The sequence below is a fragment of the Quercus robur genome, chromosome 3, assembly GCF_932294415.1.
Source record: "Quercus robur chromosome 3, dhQueRobu3.1, whole genome shotgun sequence".
NCBI classification, from domain to species: domain Eukaryota; kingdom Viridiplantae; phylum Streptophyta; class Magnoliopsida; order Fagales; family Fagaceae; genus Quercus; species Quercus robur.
Window position 1 is genome coordinate 27,071,802 of NC_065536.1, and position 12,261 is coordinate 27,084,062.

A 12,261-nucleotide genomic window follows, 5' to 3' on the forward strand; every position below is an offset into this window, starting at 1 on the left:
TTTAATTCTTTAAGGAAGATTGTTAAAATTAAATAGTGGGTTATACTTTCACTATAAGCACATGCGCATGCTACATTGCTAGGAAAGAAAGTTTTGTTTTTAGTAACTGTACAAGTTTTTTGGTCTCAGAGACAAAGTGCAATAGACGAACCAGCTACAGAGACGTCCCCAGTAGCAATAGCAATAGCAATAGCCTCTAGGAATGTTTATAAATTATACCTCTTTGTTTTTTCTTCAATCGAAGTTCTTATGAGTATCGACAAACACAATTATTTCAATTGTTTGAGAGAAAGAGAAAGAGAGATTACTAAAATCATTTCCAATTAATTCAATTTCAAATAGTATTCCATCTGTCCCATACTATTGGTTGTATTTAGAAATTCTAACTTTTTAAGCGAACATTATATTGCACATGATGGTACACATGTCAGCTTCTTATTAATGGTTAAAGCCTAAGGTTTCAAGCATGTTTTGAGCCAAACCTTTTTCAAAATATACAAGTTTCAAAAATTACACTCCTTAACTTAAAATGGTTATTGACTTTTTAAATAAAGTGAATGATAAATTAAAATTTTTATCTATAGATTTCAAAGATGATACATTTTGGGACATCCCAAAATAAAATAAATGACTAACAATTTTGAAAGGGAGAGTCACTCTTTTCCTCGTGAAATTACGGTGAAGAGTGAGATTATGAATTCATGATAATTGAGTATTTATAACTTTATAGATACCAAACAATTTTTGGTGAAGATAGGTTCAAACTCTAAATATCTTATTCAACAATAAGAGGTTTCATCAATTGAGCTAACTAAAACTCTTGCTTCTGTAATTTATTAATAAAGAAAAAGAATTATTTCCATGAAATAACAAACAAAAAGGACCATGTACATCTCTTCAAAAAATATATATACCATGGACTTTTAAAAAAATATTGCAAATTGGGATATCATCACCTAATAAATTTATAATCATGGCCGGGTCATGCATCAGAGAAGAAAAAAATATGTATTTTGGAAAGGGAATTTGCTTTGGCTCATTTGCACTTTCTCAAAGATGCCCATGACAATCCAAATCCGTTAGTTGGCTAATAAAGCCAAATACATGAATTAATTAATGATAAAAGTTAAGAAATCTTAGTTTGACTATTTTTCTAAATCCCCCCTCATCATTTTCTCCCCCCATCCCCACCCCCTCTTCTATCACCACCACCACAAAAATCAGAAAATGTGAATTGCATAAGTTTATTAGTAAAGTAATAAAAAAAAAAATTTAAGTTATTTTGACCCAATTAAATTAATCAATTACCCAAAGTTGATTAAATTAGATTACAACATGGTACATATCAATGGAGGGGTTTCAGATGTTACTCTCATGGGTTATACCTCATGTATTCCAAACAAAATGATGTAATACAAAACAGTAGTTATACTTTGCCAAAATGTCAGCACACGGATTTGCTTCCCGATATATGCCAAGATCTCACCCACCACTATCAGGAGGATTATTAGAAATTTAGAAGTAATGAAATTAAGAACAATTAAAGAATCTAATTCCAATATGACGTTCCTGTGTCCTAACTCCAAAGTCATATGAAGGCCACAATGGTCTGCTTATTGTTCAGCCTAAGTACTCATGGAGGTTGCAATGTTAATAGCAAAACCCTTGATCCATTGTCCATTTGCATCCCTTGGAATGCCACCAACTCCTACTTGACCAGAATTGCCAGCCAAGCTACCGTTTTTTGTTCAGCACCAATGTTTAAAAGGTAAAAGACTAACCATCAGGGACGGTGCCAGAACTTTGAGTTAGGGGGGGCGACTTTATTGTTGGCTGTGTGCGATAGTTTCAACTTCTAACTTTGCTACTACCTAGGCTTAGCTATTGAGATTTTTTTTTTTTTTTTTTTTTTTTGGTGGGTAAGAACAAAATTATTTTTGTTTAAAATTTTTTGAAGGACATGGTTATTTATTTTGGATAAAATTGGTTAGTTGAGCATAATTTTTTTTTAGTTTTACTATTGGTAATTTTTGTTGTTGAGCTATTTTTTAGTTTTACTAGTTTTTCTTATAAATTACCGATATGATAAGTGGTTACTAATAGGTAAAAAAAATGAAGTAAGTAGTGGGCTTATTATGTAAACCAATAAGAATTTGCTACAAAACTATTTATAAAAATGTTGTAAAAAAGTTTTTGAGTATAACATTAAGTTAAAAAAAAATCAATGATATTGAGTAAGGGAAACAAAATGTAATTCTATAGATCAAAATTGCTAAAATTAATACACATATATAAAATAGTACCCCCCCCCCCGCCGGCCGCGGCGCCCAGTCCACTAACCATAAAAGGACTATGAACCTTTATTTACATTTAATGGTAAGAATGTATTACTTTGTAATTAAATTATGGATCATGCTAACTAGTGCTCTTAGGGCACTCATTAATAATCCATTTTAGGAAAGTTTTGATACCATTTTTATGAGAAATGAAAAAAATTGTCAAAATATTAATTACTTTTTTTTCATTTCTCATAAAAACTTTCTTTAAATAGATTATTAACCAGTGCCCTAAGGACACTCGTTAGCATTTCCCTTAAATTATTATTACTATTCATTTGTTTGATTATAATAATGTAATAGAAGTCAGAATATGCATTTGATAGTTTGATATAACGTGAGATGGTGGAATGAAATCATATTCTAATCAAATTTCCTAAAATACCCTTATAAAATTATGTTCACTCTTTATGAGTTCTGCTTAACACTAAATTATGTATATTTTGAAAACAAAAATTGTATAATTAATGTTATATATAGTCTTTTGTTCAAAACACTAGCTTGAATATCATGTTAATATATAATAAGTTTGAATTTTTTAAAGAAAATAAAATATTTCATTAAAAAGTTAGCACGTAGAGCTATCTTTTTTATGGTCAGTGAGGATGACAAGACATTTAAAATTTAAATTAGTACTTAAAAAAAAAATGAGTGTGTACCTTTGTATTTGTTTATTTTTATTAAATTTCTTATCATAATAGAAGTTGATTAGGGTAATACTCATCAATCATTTTTTTAATTAAATTATTGCAATTATAATCACAAATATTTTATTTTATTTTATTTTATTAAAAGAATTTGATCTTGCACAAGGGACATAAGAGAGAGAGAGAGTGTGTCAAACTTTTAATTTTTTTTTACCTTTTCCTTAGTTTAAGGAAATAGCTATTTCAAATAATTAGACAACAACTCATGCTGCACACCGATATTTTTGTGGAATATTAAATATATAATTATGTAATGTCTATTCTATTATTTAAAGAAAACATGATGTGTTACCTTCTTCAGTCAAAAAAAAGAAAAAGAAAACATGATGTATGGTAAGATTCTAATTGAGATTTTAAACGTAAAAGAAGATTTAAAATTGTAAGATTAAAATATTAGGATATTAATGTGTAAAATTTAAAGATTTCAAAACCTTATATGGCAAAATAGTCAAGCAAGAGCCAAACATTAATTTTGGTTTTTTTACATTATATAAAACACATGATAATTCTAGAGAAATAAATATAAAAACATGCACTTAGTAAAACCAATGGTGACATTATTTAACCCTCTAGAATCTTCTTAATCCCTAAAATACCCTTATAAAATTATGTTCACACTCTTTGTGAGTCTTGCTTAACACTAAATTATGTATGTTTTGAAAAAACAATTGTATAATTAATATTATATAGTGTCTTTTATTCAAAACACTTGCTTGAATATCATGATAATATATAATAAGTTTAAAATTTTTAAAGAAAATAAAATATTTCATTAAAAAGTTAGTACGCAGATTCATCTTCTTTGTGGTCAGTAAGAATGACAGGACATTTAAAATTTAAATTATTACTAAAAAAAAAAAAGAATGAGTGTGTACCTTTGTATTTGTTTATTTTTATTAAATTTCTTATCATAATAGAAGTTGATTAGGGTAATACTCGTCAATCAATTTTTTAATTAAATTATTGCAATTATAATCACAAATATAATAATAACCAGTAACAACCTGTCACTTAGGATTTGTTGTAACAATGTTGTAAAATTGTTATAAACATATCATTTTTCTTATATTTTATTAAAAGGATCTGATCTTGCACAATGGACATAAGTAAGAGAGAGAAAGTGTGTGTCAAACTTTTTTTAAAATAAAAAAAACTCACCTTTTCCTTAGTTTAGGGGAATAACTATTTCAAAATAATTAGTCAACAACTAATGCAACACACCGATATTTTTGTAAGGAATATTAAATATATAATTATGTAATGTCTATTCTATTATTTAAAGAAAACGTGATGTATGGTAATAAGATTCTAACTGAGATTTAAACGTAAAAGAAGATTTAAAATTGTAAGATTAGAATATTAGGATATCAAGACGTAAAATTGAAAGATTTCAAAACCTTATATGGCAAAATAGTCAAGCAAGAACCAAACATTTTGGTTTTTCTACAATATATAAAACACATGATAATTCTAGAGAAATAAATATAAAGACATGCACTTAGTAAAACCAATGGTGACATTATTTAATCCTCTAGAATCTTCTTAATCCCTATTCCCTTTGCTGCTCGAATACATGTGCTAGGCAAATAGAAAAGCTTGACAATGTTTAAGAAAAGGTGGGTTCATTTGGTGAGTCACCTTCGACGACATAAAGAAAAGTAAAATCATGAGCATTTTGCCTTTGTTGCCTTCTACGACATAAACCAAAGTACCCTTAATAATGTGAGCCTACATAAAGTAAGCACCTTGAGTACATAAAACTAAAAGACAGCAAATCAGAAAAAGCGTATTTTGCAATCCTAGCAGCATAATTTCAAAATCACACATTTAGATTGTTCCAGCTAATTTCTAGTAATAAAGAAGTGGCTTCAAAATTAAGATAACAAATGAAATGCATACGAAAATATTGATGAAATCTTTATTTTTTTTTTTTTTTTTTTTTTTTAATACAATATAGAAATTCTATTCTAGTCTAATCTAAGTGTATATGTGTGTTAAACTCCTTCCTGGAAACTTGAACTCTGATCCTTACCTCCCACACTCTACAAGCACTTATACTTGTTGAGTGACCATTGTGCCAAAGGTGTGTGGTGGTATGAAATCTTTATAGATGGGGAATGATTTAAAGTACCTTTTTTTTTTTTTTTTTTGCAAAGTGTAAAATCAAATTCTTGATTAAAATGTCCAAGAGTCTTGTGAAGAACTTGCATGGAAAATGCTAAAGTCATAAAAAATTTTACAAACTTTTATATATACGGCTAATGTAATGAGTAGTTATTGGTAAATAAAAAAAAAAATTTTGATATTAGTGGTGGGCTCAGATGAAAACCAATAAAAATTTATCAGATCAATAGTTTGTAAAAATGTTGTAAAATAGTTTGTGGTTGTTGTATTACTCAAGTTGCATTATTTGTTCTCTTAATAAGAAGGATAAATTACATAAATGGTCTCTAACATTTACATCATGTGTCAAATTGGTCATTGACCTTTCAATTGTATCAATTTAGTCCATAACATTTCATTTTTGTGTCAATTTGGTCTCTGTTGTTAACTCTTGGATGAAAATTGCTAACGTGTCAAATAGACTTAATTAAAAAAAAAAAAAAAAACGATAGGCCAAGAATGTATTAACCCCTTTGGTAAATTAATCAATTAATTAGTCAAGTGAATTAATTAGATTCAATTACATGCAATAAGCATGATAGCACAAACAAATCACCAACTAAGTTAAATGCAGCGGCATTTGACATAGATGATTTGTTTACGAATAGGAAAAACTATTGAGGCAAAACCCCACCAGATGAATTTAAGGTCACCACTCCCGAGAATCCACTATTATCAAAACAAGCGGTTACAAGTAAAAAGAATCATAGTACCTAATACCAACCTACAGTTGAATTCTTACCCCAATACCCAATTGGACTTGTAATATAGCGGCAATCTCTCATTTCAATGCACGAATCCTAGTACATGACTAATCAATGATGCATGAATCCCAGTACATGACTAACCAATGTTGCAGTTCCATTCTTCATTCCTCCCACCTACGTGTAAACACAAAATCTCAAGTTTGGAAATCAAACAATTCAATATGTTTCATAAATATAAATTTGTATTGATGAATTTGTAGGTACAATTCTCTTATTTTGATTCCAATACAATAGAATGATTTTTTGAATTGATCTCCTTGGAAAAATATTCAATTCAAGTATTGCGTCAATGAAGTCTTGACTCGAACGCAAGATGTCCTCCACTTGAATTGGAAAGTGAATTGAAAGATCTTTGAAATGAAATTGCGATGAATCTCTGGCTATGTGCTTGTTAGGGATTTATTGTTCTTTGCATTCTTCGTGTTCTTGATCTTTGAAGATTTATGGTGAAAGTTCTTCAGATATTCTTTGGCTTCTAAGATTTGTAGTAGAAGTTCTTTGGGGTTTTAGAGGTTTGGATCCGTCGAACTTCACTAACTTGTAGTCTCTTGGTGTTTATGGGGCTTTTGAGCTTGAATTTAGTGAACTTTGAGATTTAGAAGGATGACTTGAATGATTTTGCTTCGAATGTTCTTCATATTTAAAGGTTGAAGTTCTTAAAGTTCTTCGAAGGCTTTAGATCTTGATTCCAGCAAAGCTTCAAGACTTCTAAATGTACTTGGATCTCTCTACAAGACTGATGAAAGTCTTTATTTATAGAAGTCTTGGAGAGGTGTGATAATACATGATTGGCCATGAGCCACACATGTTATAATTTAAATGAAGGGACTTATGTCTTGCTCTCCAAGGGACACAGTATTATTTGATTAACCAAAGTGTTCTAATTTACAATAACATATAAAAGTATTTAATTTGACTACTTATGTCATTTAAAATCATATATATATATATATATATATATATAGCCAAAGTTTAGAGAAAATCCAATTAGATTTTAATTACATTCTCAATTTTGCGCCACGTATCCGATTTAATTTTTAATTTTGTACCAAGTGAATTATTGAGTGTAAAAATCGAAGAGTTCAAATCTAATTAGATTCTAAATTGGAGTCCAATTTTCCACCACATGTCCATCTAAGTTTTTAATTCTTATGGCAAATGAATTATTAGATGCAAAAACCAAAAAATCTAAAAAAAATTAAATTTTAAATCATATATATAACGAGAAACCATTATATATTTTAGAAATGTATGGTTTTAAAAAAATCTAAGCTAATACCATGTATAATTTGAATCTATTCTAAAAAATAATAATTATTATTTGAATTGTATAATCGTAATTATTTTTAATTATATATGTGCATATGCACGGGACAACACACTAGTATTAATAGGTATCGACATGTAATTGACTCTTGAGTGTCCTTTGTAATTTTTCATTCATTCATATTTGAATATTTTCATTGGATTCTGAATAATGACAGTGGAACCCACTAAGTAGCAAGTAGTATTTTGTAATTAATCTTTTTAAATGCACTATATGGCCTTGATGAATAAAGTGGCAATTTGTGATTGGTCTAAACTATTCACTCTTTACGGTAGATATTTTCATATGTATGTCACAATTGCTTGAGAAAGAGTCTTTAATTACTCACAAAAAATAATTACATAGCATCACCTAAGGCTGTGGCCTAAGGGCTAGTGTCTTGCAGTGGAGTAGGTTATAGTTCGAGCCTTCAAGGATGGTGATAAGAAATTGGATTACATTCAAGGACAATTGTCTTCTTACCTCCAAAAACCATTGGACCGAAAGTGGGGTAGAGGGTAGACTATGTCTCACTTTATATGTGGAAACATATGTGGCCTCCTTACCATTTAAGACCCTCAGGCATCGGGTCCTCATCATAGTATGGGGGCTACTGTGGCCATGCCTAAATTTTGCACTGATGGCCTTGGATTTATTTTGAAATTTTTTAGTTTCTTCCGCATATTTTTTATATATGATTAATTTTTATTAATTGCTCTTTATTTAAGTAATAGAACTTCTCATGAAGAAAAGGTATATAAAAGTAACATTATTTTGGATTTTTTTTTTTGAAAAAAAAAATTATTAAAAAGGACATCATTTTGTGTAGGTTAACAGAAAAAATGTAACAGACTCGGACTCTGACTGAAGATTCACATTGACATTGTTACTATACTTTGGTATATAGAAACAATCCTAAACTTAGAATATGAAAGTCAAGTTGCTGATATAGAAACAATCCTAAACTTGGAATATAAAAATACATTTTGGGCAGCGAAGATATACCCTTTCATCTTGTGAAGATGGCTAGAAGTTGGGGGGGTTTTCTTGCAAATTATATAATCTGTTTGGGCAGTTGAGTTAACACTCTTGACCTTTAACTTCAACTTTTTAAATTATTTAATATTATAACTCAACTTCACTTCTTTTTGGCAATAGTTAGTTACTTTAACTCTCACTTGAGCTTGTTCCTTTCAATCGTTAGTCAAACAAGATGGGTTTTTCAAAAAGTTAAAAAGAAACTTAAGGAAAGGTCGGTACTTAGTAGTTTCATTTGATATTTTTAGCGTTAATCCACTTTTGCAAGATGAATCCCACTATGTGAAAGAGATAGGTCATAGGTGGCCGAAAATATTTTCTCCTAAGAAAAAAAAAAAAACAAACAAACAAAAAAGTGATGGAATTTAATTTCCCAAAAGAAAAGCTTAGGTGAAGTAAGGATTAAACTTGACAAAGCTGTGGGGTCAGTGATATCACACATTTAAAAAGAGCATAATAAAAGTTAAACCTTTTCGAGATGGTGAATATCAAATAAGGACCTTTAACATAATAAGTGAAAATTTTATGTTTTTTTTTTCTTTGCACGTTCTTATGATTGTGCTTTCCTGACATAAAAGAGGATGCTGCAAATACCAGTTGTTTTTTGGAAATGTAAATAGTTCAATCAATTTTTGAATTAATGCATTCATGAATTGGATTGCAACTTACATGTATTTATGCAATGCAAAAGCACATCTATCATTTTTAGTAAAATTTCCTGAATCTGACAATTTTAGCATAGCTGTGCCTCACTAGGGAATCGAGTTTGTGGTAGTTCAATTTTAGTCCATTTACACCAAAAACTACTACTAATGGTGCAGAAACTGAAGGTTCAAACAGATCTTTATCTTTGCCCCATTTATGCTTTTGCTATTTTTACTCTCTTCATTATGATTCCATGTGATCAAATCACTAATTCAAAAAAAGAAAAATTTTATAATTTCTTATTACCACAAAGCTATATATATATATATATATTTATAAATACACATTGTCCTTTTTGATTCACCCTGAAAATTACAAAAGATTCCATTCCATGCACCCAAAATCCAAAAACAAAAAGAACTAAGAAAATTTTAATTAAAATTAAAAAAACCTAAAAGAAAAAGTAAAAAAAAGAGATTGGATTAAACAAAACCAAAAAAAAAAAAAAAAAAAAGAGATAGGATGGGGTAGACACACTTAGGAGTGGTGGGTCTCAGTCTCAGTCAAGGACCAGAGCCACCCAGCTCAGCAAAACACATTTGACAACCAAGACCACTGAGAGCTATGTATATTGGTGGGGCCTACAAGCCGTAAACGAGTTGACCAGCTCTCTCTCTGAGTTGACTCACTGCGTCACAACAGACCCAGCTCTGGTGTTGTGGGCGAGTTGCCATGCCGATGTAGCTATGAGAGGTCGAGTATGCCAACCCAACATCAGAGACCCATTATTCTCTTCTACTCTGTACCCTTCTCCACCTGCAAACAAAGCCAACAACATACTCGCTTGCTTGAACGCGTTCGAACCGAGGTGAACCGGTGCAAAACCGGCCGATCCCATCCGAGTTCTCCACTGAGTCAACGTTTCGTGCCTCTCGACTCGGTCCACGCCTTCACACGCCACCACGTTGCATATCTGTTTCCCCAAGTACACCTCGGACATCACCTTATCCTCACTGTTCACCGATCCTTCCAACGAGTCAAACATGGTCGAGTAGTAATGCAACGACTCAGTAAACCGGTCCAAGAAAACCGGCCCGTTATGGTTCGCTTCCTGCTCAACTACGGTCACGATTTCCGGCTTCATCTGCTTTACCACTGACAACACTTTCTCGATCGCTCCGGGTCGGGCCAAAAGCTTGTGCAACTCGAACACCGAGTTAACCGCCACTGCCTCGACCTCACTCGGCCTGAGTTCCAACATCGACGCGTCGAGATCGGCGAGACTGTTGGCAACAAACCCTCTGTACTCAAACTCGACATGAATAGTTTCAGCCAATTGGGCTAGCTTCCAACCCACTTCCTGTAAATGATCCGAATCATCGGGTGCGGGTGGCCCGATACCCGTTAATCGAAAAGCGGGTGCGCCGCCGGGTCTAAGAGCTAGCGCTTGCATGAGTGCCGGCCACTGCATCCCCTGATTCATAGAAAAATCGATGACGTGGACTCGTTTCTTGCCTTCGAACGCTTCTAGAATGGCTTGGTTGGCTGTGAAGTGAGCGAATTTGAGGTAAGGGCAGGTTTCGTAGAAGTGAGTCTGCAGAACATCGAATAGCGACTGGTTCAATGGGTTCTGAGGGTACAACCCGTAGATTCGACGAGCTAGGGCCTCGGCGAAATACGTGGCGACCTTTCGCATCGCGCCGGCTTGAGAAACCGCTAAAAACCCGATCTGTTTTACCAAGGCTTCCGCTAAGGTTAGATTGGTTTGCTGTACGGCTTCGGCGCAGGCCATTAGAGCGTGGACGAGTCGAATTCCGTTTTCTTGCGAGTCAATGAGGACTACCGGGCGAGTGGACTCGGTGGTGGGTAAGTTTAGCGCTGAGAATATAGAAGAGCCCGGGAGAATCTCCGAGTTTGACTCGATTGAGGGTTTTAAACGCTTGTGTTCTCTAGAGGACGGAGATTCGATTTGGGTTTGGGTTTGCGTTTGGGGTCGAATTTGGGGTTGACTGTACAGAGCTTTACCTGGAATAGCTTTGAGATCGTAATCAGAAGAGGAGGATTCGTCGAAAACTTGGGTGGGATTGTTCTGATTCTGAGTATTATTATTGTTGCTTGTGCTGGTGGTTGTGGTGGTGAAATCGATGGAGGTGATATTGGAGGATTCACCTAAGAAGGAATCGTCGAGAGTAGTGGGTGGGGGTTGGTGGTGGTGGTGGGGGTGAGGAGGGACCAATGGATCGAGTGGGTTGAGCTCTGTGAGCATGCTTTGGAGCCAGGTGGAGAGATCAGAAGGGTTGTAGTGTACAGTGTCAGTAGCGAGATGAGAGAGGCCATCACCTTGAGCATTTCCCATCAAATCCTCGAGCAATTCGAGCTTCTGGGCAACCTCGGCCATGTCTGAAGCTCGAACTTGGTAACCCAACACAGCTAAAAGCTCGTCCATGCCACCATCTTGTTGTTGTTGTTGTACTTCCTCTTCCCAACACATCTTGGCTTTTCCAGTACTTGAGCTGCCAGTCACGGACGAGTCAGGCAAGGGTTGGAGATTATGACTTTGATGAGGGTCAAGCTCTCTTTTCATGGCTTCAGAGTCTGTATTTTTCTCTGCTTACTGAGTGGTGGTGCTCGGAAATCAAAGAGAGAGAGAGAGAGATGGGTTTGTGGGTATGTGTGTGAGCTATGAATGGATGAAGAATCTGCGCGTTAGGGATTGGGGGGTTTTTGCTTTGCTTGGTTGTTCACTCCGAATACTAGTTCAGGAAAAAAATAAATAATAATAAAAAATATATATATTATTGTGATGATGATATATGATATATACTATTTATGAGATTAAATAAAAAGGAAATTAAAAAAATGGAAATCCCTCGTGATGGGCTCGAGCTCCAATGTACCCACCAGGCAAACAACAACAACTCCTACAGCACAAGAAGATAAGATTTATTTTTTTTTTTTTTTTTTTTTTTTTTTTGATAATCTGAATTATTAGACATAGGAAAAAGAAAGTACTACATGAAAAGAAAGACGGCCTCATATGGATGCTATGGAGTAAAAAAAAGGACAGGTTTGAATTAATTTTTTACTACTTTTTTGTTGCACATGATTTAGGGTTTCTGAGTTAATTATAGTTAAATATATTAGTTAATGAGAGAGGTGTTGAGTTTACTAGGTTTACTAGAAAGTTGTGGCACTCTTAAGAGGAAAGTGAAAGGTACATGCCCCCTCATAATGGCATCCATTAATTATGTTTACTGAAAGCATCAGAGAGACTGATTTTTAATTAACCAGTTGGTTGT

At 33.1% G+C, this 12,261-nt stretch overlaps 1 protein-coding gene across 1 annotated transcript; it reads right to left on the bottom strand.

The window, feature by feature from the left end:
* Positions 1-9,233: 9,233 nt before the first annotated feature.
* On the bottom strand, positions 9,234-11,734 carry LOC126717649 (DELLA protein GAIP). Its single transcript, XM_050419483.1, has one exon. It carries the CDS (start codon positions 11,544-11,546, stop codon positions 9,648-9,650), a length of 1,899 nt encoding a protein of 632 aa, XP_050275440.1. The 5' UTR covers positions 11,547-11,734; the 3' UTR covers positions 9,234-9,647.
* Between the last annotated feature and the right edge of the window lie 527 nt (positions 11,735-12,261).